The following is a 21,383-nucleotide window of genomic DNA, read 5'->3' on the forward strand; positions in this document are numbered from 1 at the left end:
ACTTTTTAGTGACATTTTGGACGACATACTAAACTATGACATTTTTGTCACATTTTGGACGACATACTAAACTATGATGTTTTCGTGACATTTTTGGACGACATACTAAACTATGATGTTTTCGTGACATTTTGGACGACATACTAAACTATGACATTTTTGTCACATTTTGGACGACATACTAAACTATGATGTTTTCGTGACATTTTTGGACGACATACTAAACTATGACATTTTTGTCACATTTTGGACGACATACTAAACTATGATGTTTTCGTGACATTTTGGATGACATACTAAACTATGACGTTTGTGTGACATTTTTGACAACATACTACACTATGACGTTTTGACGTTTTTGTCACATTTTGGACGACATACTAAACTATGATGTTTTTGTGACATTTTGGACGTCATACTAAACTATGACATTTTTGTCACATTTTGGACGACATACTACACTATGACGTTTTGACGTTTTTGTCACATTTTGGAGGACATACTAAACTACAACATTTTTGTAACATTTTGGACCACATACTAAACTATGACATTTGTGTGACATTTTGGACGACATACTGAACTAAATTTTTAGCTGAATTTTTGGACTTTTTTTTCAGACAAGGAAACAATATGTTTTGGTGCCTGTAAATGAGGACAACAGGAGGGTTAACCAAAGACATCAGTGGTGATGCAGAGCTCGTCTGTTCATGATGTCTGTGATGAAACGTCCACCTCTCTCCATCTTTCTTTCCCTGCAGGTCGACTCCAGAAGGAGGAGCTGCTTCAGGGGCCCCGGAGGGCGAAGGAGGCCCTCCGGCTCCGGCCCCAAACCTGACCAGCAACAGACGCCTGCAGCAGACTCAGGCTCAGGTGGACAAGGTGAGGAACCTCTGCTGTAAGAACCAGAGACTATTCAGGATCACTGTGAATGGTTTAGGGAGGACAGCTTCATCCAGAATGGATTCAATTTAACCCTCGTGTCGTCCTGCAGGTCAAAATTGACCAGTTTTAAAGTTTGAAATTGTGGGGGAAAAAAAAATTTTCACAGTGAAATTTCTGATGTCCACATTTTCAGCATTTTTGGGAAATTTTTGAACATTTTTTGGTGGAAAAAAAATGTTTCTTTAAGAACATTTACAAAAAAAATCAACCAAAATCCAGCAAATTTCGCTGGATTACTGATATATATATATATATATATATATATATATATATATATATATATATATATATATATATATATATATATATATATATATATATATATATATATATAATCACTTTAGATACTTTTAGGATTTTTTGGGAAGATTTTTACTCATTTTTTAAAAATATTTATAAGAATTTTCTTGTCAAATTTGCATTTCTTTTTTTTTTTTTTTTTTAAATAAAACTTTGAAGGGAAACTTTTACGGAATTATTGCCATTTTCTTCCTGAAGGTTTTGCAAATTTTAATAAATTTGGGGATTTTTTTGCTGAATTTCTGGATTTTTTTCAGACAAGGAAACAAGATTTTTTGGTGCCCGTAAATGAGGACAACAGGAGGGTTAAAGGAATGAAGCTAAATGAGCTCAAAGGTTGAAGATTTGGGAAAAGACTGAAATTTTGACTTCACTTTGGATCTCTGCAGTCATTAGCTGTCATCTTGGTTACAGGTGGGATCATAATATTGCACCAGGGTTTGTGTTGTCGTACAGATTCTCTCTCAGAAAGATCAACATCTTCTTCCAGACGTCCTCCTGAGCATGAGGACGTTCCACCGTCTATACAGATTGTACAATTAAAAGTAGAACACTCTACAGGTCTAAGCTGGATGTTTACCTGACGGAGAGGCTGACGGGTGTTTTCGTCCTCAGGTGGTGGACATCATGCGTGTGAACGTGGACAACGTCCTGGAAAGAGATCAGAAGCTGTCAGAGCTGGACGACCGGGCCGATGCCTTGCAAGCCGGAGCCTCGCAGTTCGAGAGCAGCGCTGCAAAACTCAAGAACAAGTACTGGTAGAAGAACTGCAAGGTGTGTCTGTTTTATTTATAAAAATAAACATTTAATATCCGTTTCCCAAGTTGAGTAGTTCAAGGTCTGTTGTAAAGATAATAATTCAAAGATTTATTCTGTTGTTTAATGACAGCTTCCTATTCAAAGCTGCTCATTAGAAATCAAAGGACACAATCTGAATTATATGGAAACATTTTCCCATATTTATAATCTTATTTATTATGTAATTTAAATTTCAACATTTAGTTTTTTTATCTCAGAACTTGAATTTTTCTTTTTAAAGACCATATTTTGCATATTTTTTAATCTTGTACATTTTAGAACAGAATTTAGTTTTATAATTTCTAAATTGTTTGCATTTTTTTTGTCTGAAATGCTGGTTCCTCTCCTACACACTACTCTTATGAAATAGATGCTTAAACTTGGTAATATTTTCTGACAGCTCATCACACAAAGGTTGCTAGAATGTTTAAAATCCAGTGATTGTGTCTGTTTTTATAGTTTCTGGCTGTAAAATAGTGTCATTTAGACATTTAAAAAAAACAGACAAGATGCCTTATTTGGCCTCAGTGACGTCTGCTTGTTTTAGTTAGGAAATGAATGCATGTAAATATTCTTTCATGCATGTCATTAGAAAAGTATTTAAAGACTCCTACAATACCTAGAGCATGTTTTAAACAGCACTGGTGGTTAAATATCTTTTAGAGAATCCATCTGTTTCACTCTACGATCCAAACACATGCTCATCAGAGAACGGATCTTTGCATGAACCTTCTGGACTACAGGCAGTTTCTGGACATTTCTAGTTAGTTTCCATACCTGTGTCCTCGCTGTTCTGTGTAAAATTCAACCTACCGCTTTGGCCAAAAGCTCCTCCATTTCCCCCACATGTTGACTCTGCTCACCTTCCTTGCTGTTGGAGTTTTGTTTTAATGGCAGCTGGAAAACCTCAAGGTCACTCACTTCTGCCACCTCCTACTTCGGAGTGTGTGGTTGTTGATCACACCTTGTTGGTTGAGGCCACAGCCAAGCCAGATTTACCATCCATCCATCCATTATCTATACCAATACCAATCCTCATTAGGGTCATGGGGGGCTGGAGTCTATCCCAGCTGACTTAGGGTGAAGGCAGGGGACACCTGGACAGGTAACAGTCTATCACAGGGCTACATATAGAGACAAACAATCACATTCACACCTACGGACAATTTAGAATCACCAATTAACCTCAGCATGTTTTTAGACTGTGGGAGGCAGCTGGAGAACCCAGAAAAAAATCCACACATGCACAGAAAGAACATGCAAACTCCATGCAGAAAGATCCCAGGAAGGCCGGGACGCAAACCGGGATCTTCTATTAACCACTAAGCCACTGTGCAGCCCCCAGATTTACCCACTGAATCACAAGTGACAGTGGGTTTGATGCATTTTTCATAATGCTTGGGAATCTAATCGTAGCTTTTTATGTTTTTTGTACATTTTCAAGTTCTTTAACCCTCCTGTCGTCCTGCGGGTCAAAATTGACTCGTTTTAAAGTTTGAAAATGTGGAAAAAATATATATTTTCACAATGAAACTTCTGACGTCCACATTTTCAACATTTTTGGGAAATCTTTTAACATTTTTTGGTGTAAATAAAGAAATGCTAAAAATGTTTCTTAAGAACATTCACATAAAAATCAACCAAAATCCAGCAAATTTCACTGGATTTTGGTTGATTTATATGTGAATGTTCTTAAGAGAATATTAGAAGTTTTACTGATATATATGGAATCACTTTAGATATTTTTGCATTTTGGAAGATTTTTACTCATTTTTTGAAAATATTTACAAGAATTTCTTGCCAAATTTGGGGGATTTTTTTAAAAATAAAACTTTTAAGGGAAACTTTGAATGAATTATTGGAATTTTCTTCCTGAAGGTTTTCCAGGTGCACCTGGAATCGAACCGCATCCCGGCTGTGCAAACCACATCCGTGAGGCAGTGTCGATACCACTACACCACCAAGCCCTGTCGCAACTGGACTGTTTCTACTTCTGTTTTTGGGACTCACTGTGGCTGTTGGTTCCATACATTGAAACTGCTTAGTAGAGAAAGTAATACACAATGCAACTAATATACTTGATTTGGAATTATCTTTAATATACTTACATACTATTACAGGTGTCTTCAAATCATATAAAAGTAAATATTAAAAATAATATTAAAGTAGATTAGTAACATGACATTTTTTGGACCAAAGGCTATACTAACTCAATTTTAAGTATTTTTTTTTTAAAATCTACTTTTGTTATAATAAATTAAAGTATATCAATACTATTTTCACTTATAACGTTCCTTATATTAGTATTTTCAAATCATATAAAAGTAAATATTAGTTTTAATATTAGTGTCTATAAGTAACATGACATTTTTTGGACCAAAGGCCATACTAACTCAATTTTAAGTATTTTTACACTATCTAAATGTACTAAAGTATTTTTAATCTACTTTTAATGGACTAAAGTATTTTAAGTATACTAATCTAGTTTTAATTTAGAATTTGGATAAAACATGGTCCATTACTCACAGTAGGAAGTGTAGAGTCAAACACACAGAGCCATTGTCTGAAAGAATAGCTCAGGTAGATGGAGGAACGGTTGGGAACCCAGAGGCTACTGATAAGTAACTGACTTTTTTACAATGAAAAGAGTATGATTTTTAATTATTGACAATTAGCATTAAAGAGTAGGATTTTAACAATAAATTTTAATAATTATAAGAGTATGTTTTGTATTAATGTAGTAGTAGTGTCAATTAATATCAATTAATTAGAATAAATATCAGTAACTGACTTTTTAAGTATTTTAAAGTTTTTAATAAGTGTTTATAATAAATATAAGTGTTTAAAGTATTTTGTTTTTAATAAATATGTGTTTTTAATAAGTGTTTAAAGTATTTTATTTCCCATTTTGGTTTGGTGTTATAATTATAAGTGACTGAAAGAGTACGTTTTGTATTAATGTCAATTAATATCAATAAATTAGAATAAATATGAGTAACTGACTTCTTAAGTATTTTAAACACATATATTTTAAAATAGTTCAGTATTTTAAAGTGTTTTGCTTTTTAATAAGTGTTTATAGTAAATATAAGTGTTTAAAGTATTTTATTTCCCATTTTGGTTTGGTGGTGGTGTTCAAAAGTATTTTTTTATTGAGAATTTGTGAAAAACAATGCTTCATGAGCCAAAATCCAGCCCTTGGAAAACAAGCTTCTTGGCCAGCTCTATTAGCTAGTCCAGTTTTCCACTAGGGGTCCTATCCCAGGACTGAAAGTCATTTTAGAGTTATCACAGAATCCTCCTAAACCTTAATGACTGTTCACGCTCAGTGATTTACTTCAACTGACAACAGCCGTACGTTGACACCGTTTTGGTTTCAGGCTGTCCGCTGCTTCAATCACTGACCAGTCTTTTCACACTCTCAGTTTAACACATTCACACTTTTGTAAGTTTTTAACGTTTCTAGCTTAGGGCTTCCCTCCCCTATGTAAGTTTTCAGCTTCTCTTAGCTCAGGGCTTCACTTTCCTAATCAACGCTTTTTACACTCACTCAACGTTTGGTGCAGTACCTGTCGCTCTTCTCTTTTGTTCGGATGCCGTCAACCTGGAACCACGTGGAGCCTGAACGGGGTTTTACCGGCCGTCGTGGAATTCAAACACGGAGGTCTTTCGTCCCCGAACCCAGTTCCAGGGGGCTGTGCACAGACTTCGGTCTCCCTCGAACGGCTCCTTTTTAGAAGTAACAGACTTTTTTGCCCTTTATTTGTTGATAGCCACTTCAAAGAGCAGTTCATAATTACCTCTGCTGCAGTGATTTCCAGCCATCTGATCTTGAGCAGCAATCATCCAACTGCCACGCTCATTTCTAAAGTAAAGGGAAAATAAACCACAAAGGGCTATTAGTAAAAGAATGTTCTCTTGTGAAATAGCAGCTCATCATAGTGCAGGCAAATGTTGTACCAACTTTACTCAATCCTAACATCAGGGTGACAAAAAGAATATATTTTTTTAAAACACACCAATATTAATGAGAATGGTTTTACTGTATTAAAGTTGAGCAGTTGAGGAGAAGACCGGTGTGATACGGAAATTAAGAGATGTAAAAAATAACTATTTTAATTTTTTATGATCTACTCCAAACGTAATGTTGCACACAGGATTAAAGCTACAGCCATACAACAGAGAGATACAGGTTGAGCCGCTCATACTAATAAACCTGAACAGCTGCGGCACTAATTAACGCAGGTGTTCAACGGCTAATTTACAAGCTAAGTTAGCCACTTACCTAGCAACCGTGACCGAACCAAGGGCTCTCCAAATCTATTGAAACACGACAAACACAACACGTCACATGTCAACAGAAGTACAACAAAACAACGGCACTCGTTAAAAAGTACTTGCATACTCACCGTGTGTAACTTCAAAAACGAAGTACAACAACTTTTCCACGAAACACTGGAACCAGTCTAACGTTGGAGTCTGGAGGAACCTGGGAGGAGAGCGGTGATGAGCAGCCTGTCGGGTCTCAGGAGGTTTTTGCTGGATGGAAGAGGAAGTTAACTTAATCTGTACAATGAGACAGCTTTAATGGATTTAATAGGTTAAAAAAAAACATTAAGTCAACAAATACATCTATTTCATATATGTTAATGTAAGTTCATACAGATGAATCAGAAAGACATGTCTTATTTTTATACATTCCTGAAATGACAGATACTAGAACCCGGACACTATTTTATTTTATTTACTACAGAGGCATTAATTTAAATCTTGAACAGATGAGATGTTAATTTCTCTCTACGAAACACAGCAATAACAAACCATCAGATGCTGAAATCCTACCAGAGAAATGATAAGTTCTGTTTTAAGAAAAAAATTTGAACTGAGCCATGTTGGTTTTTAAAAAAGCTGACTTTTCAAATTGAGACAGATCACTTTCAATGATGGGGAAAATAGCAGATATCATTGATCAAAAAGTAGATCCAAAGCTTACAAGTTAATTCACCAAGGCAAGACTTCAAGGCTGTGGATACAAAAAGCTTTTATATATATATATATATATATATATATATATATATATATATATATATATATATATATATATATATATATATATATATATATATATAAAAATAAATACTTACATATTATTAATAGATATTGCTTTAATACACTTTTAAATACTTTTAAAAATAAATTGTATATTACTTTAATACACACATATATATATATATACACATTAAAAATACTTATATATTTTTAATACATATTACTTTAACACATTTTAAAATACTTATATATTACTTTAATACACTTTATATATATATATGTGTGTGTGTATATAGATATATGTGTGTATATACATAGACGAAAAATACTTATATATTATTAATAAACAATACTTTAAAACACTTTTCAATGCTTTTAAAAATACTTATATATTTTTAATACCAAAGGCTATACTATGACGATTTTTGGGCGACATACAATATTACGACGTTTTTTGAGCGACATGCTATACTACGATGCTTTTTGGGTGACATGCTCGACTTTTTTGGGCAAAATTTGCAGGATTTATGTTGATTTTTATGTGAATGTTCTTAAAGAAAATTTTGGAATTTTTACTGATATGTATGGAATCACTTTAGATATTTTTAGGAATTTTTTTTGGAAGATTTTTACTAATTTTTTGGAAATATTTACAAGAATTTTCTTGCCAAAATTTTATTTATTTTTTTTAAACTTTTAAGGAATTATTGGAATTTTTTTTCCTGAAGATTTGGCAATTTTTCAGAAATTTGTGGAATTTTTTTGCAGAATTTTTGTTTTTTTTCAGACAAGGAAACAATATTTTTTGGTGCCCGTAAATGAGGACAGCAGGAGGGTTAAATCAATCAAATTTTAGTTTGAATGCTCTATATTGAGAACTACAATCTCTCCATCCACTGACGTCTCAAATATTAACGATGACTCCTAAGTAGACAAACACTCAGCTGCTTTTACTCTCCAGCTTCATACAATTTGGCCTAATAATGACATCTCGGAGTCTGACTTCCTTTTTCCCCCCGCGGGGTTTGCCGTGTATGATGTGCATTATTTATACGCAGCAGAATATGACTCAGGATACAGTTGTCTGTTGTGCACACCATGTCTTTGTTTTTCAGGTCCAATGTCAACTACATTCCTCCACCCCAAGAGGTAAGACTTTTAATTCTCTCACTGACTGCCACATGAAGAAATTGCACTTACCGAGCGTTGCTTTGCTTTTAATTGAACACCGTCACCTCCAGAGATCCATTGTTCTGAAAAGTAAGTACATAATCAGCGGTCAAACACTAATAATTCTTTTTTTTTTTTTTTTTTTTGCCCCCTTCAGCCGCAGGACTTCAAACACACGCAGTCATTCATGCTCTGAGAAGCTGGCCTTTCTCTGAGGATAAATCACCCTTTGTGATAAGGTGCCAACACTGGACTGATTTATTTTTCTCTCTCTGGACTCAGATTGAGCTCTTGATCTTCCAATAAATTTCAATCCTCCTCCTCCTGACGCTTCTTCAAGCAAATTTTTTTTTCTTGCAAGGCCTCCAGCTCTCATGCTTTGCTGTGTAGTTTTGCCTCTTTTCACTCACGTCTTTATGGGATTAAGTACAGTTTCATGGTACTCTGCTCCCCCCTGGTGGTCAGACGTTGAACTCCATCTTCTCTGACCGATCCAGGGACCAGTAGATGTTTCTACACCTTTTGTTTCTCCCCTCTGCAGGTCAGCTTTAGTTTTTTAAACCCTTGTTTCTTTTTTACCAAAAACTGATTTTTCTTCTTTTACTTTAAATTTGAATCACCACAGGGGAAAATCTTAAAGCCATAGGGAAAGAATCTCAGTTCAATCTACTAAATGCAGTTTACCTCAGTCAGTATTTTGTCTCCTCCAGCACTGGGGCCACTGAAGATCCTCATGATCTTAGTAACAACAGGAAGCCAATCGTACCAAGAGACCGACCCCCATTCCATCCTAATGTGCCTGCATGGTCTTTTTTATAAATATATATACTGTATACCTTGTGCCTTTTTAATTTGTCTGTCATATTTATCTATGGATCACAGTTTTTTGTAAAGAACTTGCCTTACTTTTTTCTGTCTTTATATTTTTGTGCCACTCTTTATCAATGTTTATCTAACGGAGTGTCTGTTTTTAGACTGTGTGAATGAATTGTTCAGAGTTTTATTTGAATGGTGTATCAGTAATAAAAGGTTTTTCTATTCAAAGCCAACCGCGATGCAGTTATTGTGTTCACAATTATACAGCAGATGTGATTTTGAGGTACTTGTACTTTACTACCGCTACAATTACAAAGCCAAATATTGTATATTTTACTTCATTACACTGGGATAAGTTACTTTGGAGACTCAGAAAACAAAAAAAATGTATTATTATCAATCAATCTGTCATTTATTTTCTTGATTAATCGATGAACCATGTAGAAATGTAAATCTAGTATTCACAATTACATAGTAGTAGAAAGTTGAGTATTTACGTAGTATTATGTTACTTTGGAGACGAAGATTACGAAAACATAATCGTAAATTAATGTTTATTTTCTCAGTTAATCCACTTGGTGGCTCCCAAGTCTGATAAATACTGCCCTGTATTATTAATATCCTGGGACACAATGAAGCTTCAGCATGTCAAATAGAACATAAAGTATTATGGAATCAGCTGGATTTTTTGTCATGTTCATTGTATTCTTCACGTAATGTACCTTTAGTGGTACCAGGTATTGAAATGAACAAGAAATGCAAGAAAACAAGGGTTTTTTCAATGACTGTATAACTCATAAACAAACTTGAAAAATGCATTAATTTCATCACAAAAATCTAACAAGGGTATGAATAATTTTGAGGACAAGTGTTTGTGCTTCTTTTTTTCAAAGCATGGCATATTAAAATGCATTTCTTGCTACTTTAACTCGAGAAAATATCAAGTGTTTCTTCCACCTCTACAATTACAACACAAAGATCAAGAGTTTGTAATTACGACTCCCTCATAGCGTCAAGAACACGTGAATCTAATCAAGTGTACGACTGATTTGTTGAACTAAATCTACTTTCCCTGGTTCTTTTTGTGGCCCGCTACCTGACGCTGTATGCATCTTCTCATCACATACTGCCTTTTCAGTATTCCCACAGAGGGAAATGCTGAAGTGCAGAAGCTCAGCAAGCAGGAATATACATTAATCTTTCAAGTGCAGTTCTTCCCAGCAGGCATGCAGCTTCAAACACAGGTTAGATCTTCTCTGAAGGTCCAAATATGGAGTAAAATTTGGAGTTTTGAAACACACAGTGTTTTGACATGCGTCTGTTTTCTGGATGCAGCTTCGAGACAAAATCTTGGTACGTTTTCTGACCCGTTTCAAACCTCGACTGCACAATTTCTAAAAAATGTAGGCATCAGGTCAGATGGAAACTTAGCCTTTCTGATGCTATTGTAGGGTTTCAAATATTCATCCTGGAAGAAGCTTAAATGCATCTCTGACCTTGTCATAATATAACACTCTCAAGACCAACTCAGAGTGACAGCCAATTTCCATCTAGGTCAAGCAACAGTTGGCTCGCTGTACTTTGTCAGCGAGTTTTCAGACCTCCACATTTAAATCAAGTAAGTCTGCACAGTTCACCATATGTTCTGAGACTGCTGTTAAACACAGGGCTGCAGTCGTTTATTTTTCTTCTCAGGGAATCAATCATTTAGGCTATAAAATATAAGAAATTAGAGGGAAAATGCAACATATGACAAATAAAAACTCCTTGGATCATTTTTGCTTGAAAAATGCTCAATCATTGCAACTGTTGCAGATTATTTCATTCAAATAATGGATGAAATAATTGTTTCAGCTCTAAATTAAACCAAATCTCTGAGATTTTCAGGGGTTTTAGTATTGGATCAAATGCCTACAAAGTCAGACATAAACTCAACATTTTCAAATTCACAGCATTTTAAATTTTTTGGCAATTACCTTAGAATCGATGGTTAAGATTTCCAAGAGCTCAGAGCCTCAGATTATTAATTATTCACAACATTTAATAAGTTTGTTGACAACATACAGATGGGTGACAAATTAAAGGAAAACCTCTGGATCTGGAGGCTCCATTATACTGTTTGGGACATTTTTGTGGCACATTTTCAAACTTAAATCATTGCAAACCAACATGAATTTGAGTTTGATGCTGATTGCCTCTTAAAGGATGACAATGACAGAAATGATTTGATGAAAATAACATGAATTCAATGCCAGATTTTAACCCTATGGGACGAATGTGAGACATAGCTCTTCACCAAAACTGCAAATTAGGAAATATCTTTTGGAAAAACGGTGTTTATTCTTAGAGTAGAGTTCCAGAGACAAAAATGAAACCTGCCTAGAAGCACTGAAGTTGTTCCAACAACACCTCACTGAGACACATTGGTTTTTCCTTTAATTTGGCTCTCGTCTGTTGTATTTTTATAAGCAGGACATGAAAAGGCAGCACATGTGGTTTTATTTAGTCATCGTACAGTGGAGAGACTGCGTGTGGTTTAACTGACAACCAGTACATTTTTATTCAATCCACTATCTTTTTTATTAAATACAACATATTTGCGACATGTAGGAGATACACAACATGGACATCATTCACTTGGCTCCTTCGTCAAGCTTTGGGTCTGGAAAACAAAACCATAAAAAAAGAGCATTGTTAGTGACAGTTGTTGGAGAGTGGAATTTTCTAATTTTTGAAATACTGCAGCTGTACGATACGATATCAAAGGTTACATGTGACATCTGGAAAAGCTGCAAAAACAAACAGCAGTCAGCTCATCACAAGCCCACTGAACCAAATTCAAACAAAAGTTGTCGTTCTTTGATAAGTGTCACCGTCTCTGCCATTTACAGAGGCACAGACAAAGACCCAAATCACAGCGTGTCTCCTCACAATAAATATTTATGGAGGGGGAGCTATTAAACTCAGCCAGAACAAAAAATAAATAAATCATGGGGAGTCAGGAAAAAAAACAACACAACAAAAAAAAGAACAGCTATTGCATAATAAGCACATCCAATTGTCATTCCAGTATTGCAGCTCAAAAAACAGGCCTTTCTATGACATAAAGGAGCTCCTCTGAACATCAGATGGCAAAGGTCACTGAAAACTACGACTCGGTACACAAATGTCACATTAATAATGGAACGTTTGTGACGTAACTAACCACTATTTATAAACGCCGCATTTCTTGGCATAAAAAAAATCCTATATTTGTCATTTATGTTGAGCAATATTTAAGAAAAACCTAATTAGGCTGTAAATGTGATCCATTCCAACTGCTACACAGAACATTTATTAGTTAATTGAGGGACTTTTGAAGTTCATGGGATATCTTGCATACTTTTTTTTTTTTAAATGACTGGATATCACTAAAATGTCAACTAAATAATCGTCAAAATTTAATAACAACCACCTTATAATTAGCTAAACAACAAAATTGTCATTTTGTGTCTCATTTTTGTTGTTTTCTGTCTTGTTTTTGTCGCTTTGTGTATCAATTTTGTTGTTTTCTGTCTTGTTTTTGTCATTTTGTGTCTCATTTTTGTTGTTTTCTTTCTTGTTGTTGCTTCGTGTATCAATTTTGTCATTTTCTGTCTTGTTTTTGTCATTTTGTGTATCAATTTTGTTGTTTTCTGTCTTGTTTTTTTCATTTTGTGTCTCATTTGTGTTGATTTATGTCAGTTTTTAATAAAAATGACTGGATATCACTAAAATGTCAACAAATTACCATCCCAATTTAATAACAACCACCTTCTAATTAGCTAAACAATAATAAAATGAGCTTATTCAAAATTTGTTTTGATTGTGTTCTTTTTATTAAGTTGAGATTATCATGACAGATGTTTCTTTTCTGGCAACATATCAAATTTTAGATGACAAATAACTAATCCTATCACTTTCAACTAAGTTATTCATTACAAAACACCTCTCAAGAAAGTATGTTAATTCCAGATCACATGACCTGCTCCACATGATGTCATTTCCTCCTGAAGAAAAGACTGGCCAGAGTCCAAGGCTTTCTGAGTTATTGAATATATAGTAGTGTGTGAAACAAGAGTGGATTTATCACATGTCAACAGGTTTGCTACAATATCTTTATAAATAACTTTCAATTTTAATTTCACTCAATTGTATATATAATATTTAGAAGAATCTTTCTGTTAAAATTCCATGTGGTGTTTGGTTATAGGCGGCCATGTTGATTTTAGGCTTGAAAACAGCAATAATGTCAACTATGATACAAAAATTCCCACAATTATATATCGACCCTGTCGTCTTAACAACTAGGAACAACTGGAACAAAGACACTCAACACAGTGCAAGAACTTGAGCCCAAACTCACCAGTGAATTTGAAGTCAGGGAACTTGACGAGGTCTCCTCCTCCGTATAGCCTCTGCAGTTTGGTTACTTCTTCAGACAGGTTCTTCTGGTAAGCCGGACCTGCATCCACAATTCCACCAGAAGCCCTGAGAGAGCCAAGGCAGCAAATAATGTTCAAAACTAATGAGCAGGACAGCGATGGGTGGAGGAGATGCAATCTGAATGGGTGTTAGTTGGAGTTGAAGGACATGCGGTAAGGGTTACTTTGACAGAAGCTGCGATTTAAGTCACGATTTTCATGAGAATCATCATTTTTGCATTTTGTTTTCACTGAAATATTCTTTAAAATGCTGTGGTCTGAACCAACCGAGCATGTCTCCTTATGTCTAGAGATAATGATTCATAGCCCCACAACGTTGCATTTATAATGGTATGCTTTGGCACATTTTACCTTCATTAAAGGCTTGATATGTTGATATTCATTTCAAAAATATTGCATTTCAATGTTCAGCCCTAGTGTTTGTAAATGGGATGCATGCTGGCAGCCAGAAAGTAACTTCTCTAGTTTTTCAAGGACATTTCAGGTTAATGTTTCACAAGCTGCATGCCTGCTAGGTGAACTTTTTCACTGTGGTATTTCATGCGTTTAAATGGCAGGAGTTTTGTCGTATCTACTGACTTGCTCTTGGTGTTGTAGTCACGGATCTTATCCAGGAACAATTTCTGGACGGGGTCGAGCTCCTTGGCCCGGTTGAAGATGACAGCGGAGATGCCGATGTTTCTGCGAAGAGTCAGGCTCACGGCGGAGCGCAGCACGGAGGACAGCTGGAACAAGCGATGAAGTGCCATCTGAGGGAGGGAAAAGCCAATAAGGTTAACCCTGTAAGACCGAAATATAACTTTCAAGTATATATAAACCCAAATATAGAAGAAAATGAGAAAAAAAAAAAAAAAAAAAATATATGTAAAATATAGAAAAAATGAGCAAAAAATAGAATGTATGTATATATATATGAACCCAAATAAAGAAAAATAGCAAAAAATAAGATAAAACTAAAAAATATAAACAATAAGAATATCAATATATAAACCCAAATATAGAAGAAAATGAGGGAAAAAAATATACATATATGAAATATAGAAAAAAGCAAAAAATAAATAATAAGAAAACGTGTATACATATAAAAACCCGAATATAGAAAAAAATAGCAAGAAAAAATAATTTTAAAAAATAAATATATGTAAACCCAAATATAGAAAAAATCTGCAAAAAATGAAATAAAACTAATAAATATAAATAATAATATATAAACCCAAATATAGAAGAAAATGAGCAAAAAAACAAAAAAACAAAATATGTATATATAAAACAAATATAGAAAAAAATTTGCAAATACATATGGAAAATGGAAAATAATATTTAAAAAATAAAACTGATGCTGTATTTCTGCAATAGTGGGTTTTACAGCGTCAAGGTGACTCATCCGTATCATTTGTATAAGACATAAATAGCTTGATATTAAACTCAAAGGAAAACTACATGGGCTTCATATAACTTATTAAATATTACTTCTGTTAAACATATAGGAATAACTATTTGTTGTTTCAACACACAGCATCTCTATCACAGAATGGATGTCATGAAACAGTCAAGTACAACTATATTGGAAATGAAAGCAGGCAGATCAAGAGTCGGGACATCATCAGCTGTCTGTGACTCAGTTAATGAAGTTGTTCAAGCTGACTTGGAGAAGTCCTGAAAACCTTGGAGAAGTTGGTGGATATTATGGGGGACAGGATTACACTGTCAGATAAATCCATCTAAAGCATCATGTCAAAGATTTTAAGTGGTTCGTTGGACATTTTAGAGTGCTGTGGCTCTAATTGACCTGCCAGCAGTCCAACAATCCATTTTCCTCTTTCTTATATCATCTGTGGTTTTGTGTCATTTGAGAACAGTTGAATTTTAAGGTGACCTTTGTAGTCTGTGGTTAAAACTGTGTGTGTGGAGGTCACACTATCTGGTGTTTTAAAGCCACACTCAAGTAGGATGTGAATTAAGTCAGTGATCAAGAATTTGTCTCAAAAATTTTTCATGTACAATGGACTAATCTCTTTTCAAAACAATATTACTGAAATAAAACTTTTAGTTTTGTCTCTGTATCTAAAAGAAGACAATTTGCATGTTGCGTTAATATTTTCATATTCTATATCTTCCAATAATAGCTACACGCACAGTTATTTGAAGTAAATACAATTTAAAGAACGCAATCACTTACTAATCTTCATACAAGGACGCGCTGCTACACAGGTGTAGACAATCAACATTAGCGCTAACTAGCTAGCTTTAGCAACAACTAGTTGATATCCGCTGCTTTTGACGCCAACAAACGGACACCAGCTAACTGAGACCAATTTTCCCAAGAACTAAACAACTTTAGAAAACGTTAACTTACAGGTAATATTAAAAAAAACACAGCAATAATGCAAACTAAGCTCCGTTCTAGGTTACAGCTCGCGAGCTGTTAGCTTCATTCACCCATCTAACAGAGTGCTAATGCTAACACGCTATCATAGCATTAGCAGACGCAGCGAAACTTTCAAACATTCTCCTTTGTGCGGCGTTTGTGGCGCAGAAGCGTTATAACATTACACGCACTAATTTGACCTGAATTTAACACAACGGAAAGCATAGGTAAACGGGGCGAAGTTAAATGTTTGACAGCGTTTCTTTGCAGACGCCGAACTCACCTTGGATTTGACACTCAGATCCAAATGAGGAGGACCGCGGTGGATTGTGGGTAGGTGGCGTAGTTTGACTTGACGTAGCGACGGATGACCCCAAGTATAGACGAATGTTTCTGAACTGAAAAATAAATGTTTGTTGTTGTTGTAATTTTCTGACAAACCTGTTTGTTTTTATCTGCACCACTGGAGCACATCTGTTATTTATTTTGTCGTTTTATTTTTAAAGAAGCGCGCAGTTTTCCCAGAGCTCACTTCAGTTTTTTGGGGTCAATACATAAGTCCATGGGATACATCTTGCATATATTATTATTAAAAGTAAAAACAACTGTTTTTTTTATGTTGATTATTATCATGTTTTTACAAATTCCATACTTATTATGGAAACAATCACTTGTTAATAAAAATGACTGGATATCACTAAAATGTCAACTAAATAATTGCCCCAATTTAATAACAACCACTTTCTAATTAGCTAAGCAATAATAAACTGAGCTTATTCCAAAAAAATTTTCACTGTGTTCTTTTTGAGATAATCATGACAGATATTTCGTGTTTGGTAATATATCAAATTTTATATGGAAAATAATAAATTGTATCTGTGTCCGAGAAATCACTTTCAACTAAGTTAGCCATGACAAAAACACCTCAAGGAAGCGTATTAATTCCAGATTACATGACCTGCGCCACCTTTTGTGTTTCGATTTTATTGTTTCGTGTCTCACTTTGTCACTTTGTGTCTCGTTTTTTTCATAAAAAATAACTGGATGTCACTAAAATGCCAACTAAATAAATGTTTGAATTTAATAACCACCTAAAATTTCAATTTTACTCAATTGTATACATAATATTTTGAAGAATCTTTCTGTAAAAGTGCCATGTAGTGTTTGGTTATAGGCAACCATGTTGATTTTTTTTTTTTGCTATTATATATTGACCCTTTTTGTTTTTTTACAATTCCCACTCAAGCTTAGCAATTTAGTCATTTTTATTTAAATAGCACATTTAAAGCAACAGCCAAAGTGCTTTCCAATAGAAAAACAAATACTTTTTTGTGTTATTTATGATTTAAATATACCAGAGTAATTAAAATATAAGGTATAAAACCCTATAATAATTATATAAAATACAACTTTAACTATAGTAAATATTCAGGCCCTACAGTGTCCATTATGGAGATTAACCAGACTAAGAAGAATTTATGACCCTACAAACACATTAAAAAAAACTCAATAAAGTCAATGACTCCCTGGTTCCCATATGGACTTTGTTTAAATTTTATGTTATTTTTAGTCAACCAGAAATACCAGAGAGATAAAAGCAAGCAGAAGCAGAAACTACAAGAGAGGGAAGATACAAAGTTTGTAAAATGCAAACTATAAATGTGTGATTTGAAATTGCCAGTTGAAGGGGCAGGATTTATGTGGATGCAATAACAAAAAGACCCCAATTCATGAATTTTTTGAAGGAGGAGTAACTGTGAAGATTATCTAGAAGCAGAAAACAGTTAACATATCAAAAAAAATTTAGTTTAGTTTCAGTTCTGTGCAATTACCTTTCACAAGACGAGCTGGGTTTATCTGTCGGGAACGTCTGACGTGTCCTTGAGCAACTCGCTGAATCCCTGTCAGCTCCACTCGGCTGTTTCCTGTCTGACCTCCGACCTACTAAGCAAAGATGAAATGAAAATCCCCTTCCAGGTGCATCTTTTCACATTGATTACCTGTTTTATACTTAAAACCAGACATAAACAAGATTTATTAAACTAGAGGATGCATTTTAGATTCTTTAATGTAAAAAAAAAAAAAAAAAAACAAACCCACAGAGACAGACCCTTTGTATGTACATTCAAAACTTTATTATGGAATACAGTGTAGAAAGCGTTTTCCCAGTCAATGCAAATGGCCTGCACAATATTACACAGTGGAAAACAAAACCAATATATAACCCACAGAAATAAGATAAGAAAGAAAATCCGGCTTCCTCTTCTACTCTACTGCCCTCTGTTGGGCTTCTAATAAGCACCCTCTGAAATACCACTGCAGCCTCCGTATGTACATTTCACTCGCCATTTCCTCACCGCTAGACGTGTCAACAGAGTGAGAGAGGTCACGCTGCATCTCGTGGTGACAGACCTTAAACATGAGCTGACTGGATGAGGATGAATGGGGGGGATTCTCAACTCACATCTGATCCCTCGACTTGATGGTGAACACCTATCGACTGTACGAGGAGTCAAAGTGTGCAGTGGATGGCAGGGAGGCGAGTGGCACGCCTGAAGAGAAAGGGAGGCGAAGGAGGGAGGGGAAGGGAGGTACAGAGGGAAGTGAAAATCCATTATATATACACAGACTGCCTGCCTGGCTGGCTGGCTATCCATCCGGAACTGCAAGTCATTTCCTCTCTACCTCTCCCCTCCTTCCTCCCCCTCCTCCACTTGGCACTCCACCTGTCTATCCGCAGAAAAGCAAAAATGACTACAAACCCCCTCCCCAAAAAATAGACGGCGTTGGCTTACAATTGGACGAAACACCAGACCGACACAAACACGTACACGCAGATAATCCCAACCCATTCCCCATTCCCTCACGTCTTCCTTCCTGGCCTTCACTCCTCACAGCAAGCCCCTTTCAAAGAACACAGCAACATAGATTGAAAGCAAAAAAAAAAAAAAAAAATAATTAATGGGAGTGATTTCTGAGAGCCCCTACACATGAGGATTTTCAACACAATATATTTCAGTGGATGAGAATAATATACAAACGAAGATGAAGCCGGCGCCCCTCCTGTAGCTTCAGGAAAGTAACAGGTTGAAAATAAAAACACTTAAATTCCAAAAATCACAGATCTCTTTTAAATGTGTATTTTTACATGATATCAAAGCAGAGCTCGTTGATCTAGATTTATATATATTTTTCATCATTGTTTGAAGTCACGTGATCACGAGAAGATACTAAATGTACAATCTTGCTAGAATGACAATCTATATGTGAGAAAGGATCTCAAGAGAGCAGCGTCAAGATCTTGGTTTCTTTTTTTTTTCCGTTGTTTTTCCGAATCCCGTTGTCATTGTTGTCATGCACTACATAGGAACAGCTAAGACTTCAGCATTACTTCAGTAACATTACGCGTAATTTAAAAAAAGGACTTTACATCGGTTGACTCTTTTTTTTGGCTCTGTTTTCATTCTTTTTTTGAAAAACAAAACTGGAAACGATAAGAGAAAAACTCTAAAATAAAAACAGCTCATTCAGAATACATAATTACTACCGTCGTCGTCAACATATTCATCATTCAGCATCTCCAGTTATCTTTAAGAGCCTTGTGTGACTAAACACAGCCCAGCTGTCGTAAGAATGCGCAAAGAAAAGAGGATGGAGGGAGGGAGGGATGGAGGGGGAGGAGGAGGCTCACTTATACTCCAGTGTAGACTGTAGAGAGAGTGCAGTAGTGTAGCAGTAGATGGGGAAACACTGGGCCTCATTTATAATAAATCATGTTGCTTGACTTAAGCACATATCTCATTCTATAATCATTACAAAGATCCAAACAAATGAACGTCTGCGTGTTGATTTGAAATGATTCTGCATGCAACTAGGTTTTATAAATGAGGACCAGGTCAGCACGCACCTGTAACCCGACTGATCAGAGGTCAGATTTGCCTACACAATCTAAAATGTCCCAAACCAAAAAAAAAAACAAAAACAAAAAAAACCCCAACTATACACTGGCCCTGAATCAGTGTGGAGAGGACGTGCTTCTTTCCCCAGAGAGCGGGTTTGTTTCGATGCCCTGGGCGGGGCCTTCTCACCCCCCCATACATCAGCAGGCCCAGACGGAGCAACATATAAAAACTCCTTTCTTTAATTAAAAGGCGTCTGGCTCCAATAAAGTGAACAAACTTGGTGCAAACTGGCTCGGCCGCAGCGTACGCCCAGGCAGAAATGAAAGAAACCCCGGCTACAGTCGCTCTGTATGCTCGTAACTGACTATTTCAGTCACTCAGTGATCTAAGCCACACTGCCTTTTGGAGACATGGGACCAGTCAAGGGGGAGGATGGGGGGAGGGAAGGTGCGTGATGGAGATGTTTTTGTTGTGTGTATGTGTGTGTGTGTGTATGTTTGTGTACGTGTGACATTCTCCTCAGTTCTGCATCTGCTCAAAGAACTTGTAGGTTGGGTTCTCGTAACCGTTCTGCTGCATCTTGGACAGGTGGCGCTCCTCAGGGGTGACAGCAGCATCCACCTGGAGGGGAGCCAAAAGGAGAGAGGGGGGAGGTTACACACACATCTATACCAATGTAAAGCCAATCTGCATTTTAAGACCTGTTTAATGCTGCTGGGAAGTGATTTTTTAAAGACTAATTTACAAAAATAAAGAAACGAGGCTGCCGAGGCTACAATATTTTTTTTAATCAAACGACTAATGGAAGTCCTGAAACGGAGATAATTAGAAAGAGGAAAGCAGGAAATTAATTGGTAACGGCTATTAATCTAATTGAATTCATGAAACAGATAGAATTAAAAACATTTTTTTTGCACAGTGTAGCATCCCTGCTTTACATTCTTAATACTTTTTCAGACTTTAACAGCACATATACTTTGACACATTACATGAGAACAGCTTGAACCGACACGTGTGTGCACAGCATCATCCTCACACACCAGACTGACTGCTGTACACAACACACACACACAAACAAACAGACAGGTCAGCTGTTTCTCACCTCGATCACTCCGTGGTGGATGGAGGTGTACTGCTTCTTCCTCAGCATCACCAAGGTGATGACGATCACGGTTGCTATGACGACGCCTCCAACCATCAGGCCGATGATGGCGCCCTTGTTGGAGCCGACATCCTCTGCGAAGAAGACCTGTGGGAGTTGAAGGGTAGATAGGGGTCGGGTGATCAGTCAGCCATGGGGCAAAAAAACACAACAACAAAACATACATCTTTTTTTTTTTTTTTTACATATTTATCTTCTTTCTCCTGTTGAAGTGATGCATTGTTGTGAACCCAATGAGGTCTGCTACCTGCTATTCTGATGTGATGAGTGGAACACTAGTGTCACTTAACATTAGAGCCCGTTGGCTTATTTTTCTTTCCAGTTTACATTAAATCATTCTGCAGTGCATGCTGTGTGTAATTACATTTCCTAAAATGTTCCCGTTCTTGTCATTTTTTATCAATTCATAG

General features: G+C 35.8%; 3 protein-coding genes and 1 pseudogene across 5 annotated transcripts in view; 2 read left to right on the forward strand and 2 right to left on the reverse strand.

The window, feature by feature from the left end:
• Positions 1 to 5,780, forward strand: part of LOC111582604 (vesicle-associated membrane protein 2-like) — a 28,450-nt pseudogene extending 22,670 nt beyond the window's left edge.
• The window catches only part of jam2a (junctional adhesion molecule 2a), a 48,254-nt gene extending 38,943 nt beyond the window's left edge, over positions 1 to 9,311 (forward strand). Inside the window, 2 exon segments of the mRNA XM_055008708.1 lie at positions 8,208 to 8,241; positions 8,420 to 9,311. Coding sequence (XP_054864683.1) covers positions 8,208 to 8,241; positions 8,420 to 8,458 — 73 coding nt within the window. The 3' untranslated portion in view covers positions 8,459 to 9,311.
• A 2,249-nt stretch (positions 9,312 to 11,560) lies between these two features.
• On the reverse strand, positions 11,561 to 17,840 carry atp5pf (ATP synthase peripheral stalk subunit F6). 2 transcript variants are annotated; one of them, XM_023280565.3, is made up of 5 exons: positions 17,742 to 17,784; positions 16,193 to 16,307; positions 14,121 to 14,290; positions 13,463 to 13,587; positions 11,561 to 11,740 (listed from the first exon to the last, which is right to left on the reverse strand). In XM_023280565.3, exons 3-5 carry the CDS (start codon positions 14,288 to 14,290, stop codon positions 11,712 to 11,714), a joined length of 324 nt encoding a protein of 107 aa, XP_023136333.1. In that variant the 5' UTR covers positions 16,193 to 16,307; positions 17,742 to 17,784; the 3' UTR covers positions 11,561 to 11,711. The 2 variants fall into 2 exon arrangements, with proteins under 2 accessions (XP_023136333.1, XP_035808837.1); XM_035952944.2 differs by lacking the exon at positions 16,193 to 16,307 and having other exon boundaries at positions 17,742 to 17,840.
• Positions 17,841 to 18,021: 181 nt separating this feature from the next.
• appa (amyloid beta (A4) precursor protein a) overlaps positions 18,022 to 21,383 on the reverse strand; it is a 36,571-nt gene continuing 33,209 nt past the window's right edge. For both annotated transcript variants that reach the window (XM_023280539.3, XM_023280540.3), the window contains 2 exons: positions 20,914 to 21,060; positions 18,022 to 20,432 (listed from right to left, as the gene is read on the reverse strand). In XM_023280539.3, coding sequence (XP_023136307.1) covers positions 20,331 to 20,432; positions 20,914 to 21,060 — 249 coding nt within the window. In that variant the 3' untranslated portion in view covers positions 18,022 to 20,330. The remainder of the gene's footprint in view (positions 20,433 to 20,913; positions 21,061 to 21,383) is intronic.

This window comes from Amphiprion ocellaris, chromosome 24 (assembly GCF_022539595.1).
Source record: "Amphiprion ocellaris isolate individual 3 ecotype Okinawa chromosome 24, ASM2253959v1, whole genome shotgun sequence".
Taxonomy (NCBI): domain Eukaryota; kingdom Metazoa; phylum Chordata; class Actinopteri; family Pomacentridae; genus Amphiprion; species Amphiprion ocellaris.

Bases quoted from the DNA above. Each gene is read 5' to 3' on its own strand.
- atp5pf (XM_035952944.2), bottom strand. From the start codon at position 14,290: ATGGCACTTCATCGCTTGTTCCAGCTGTCCTCCGTGCTGCGCTCCGCC. The intron at 13,588-14,120 runs GTCAGTAGATAC...TGGCTCTCTCAG, and splicing joins GACTACAACACCAAGAGCAA to GGCTTCTGGTGGAATTGTGG. The intron at 11,741-13,462 runs GTGAGTTTGGGC...TTTGTTTTCCAG, and splicing joins CCCTGACTTCAAATTCACTG to ACCCAAAGCTTGACGAAGGA.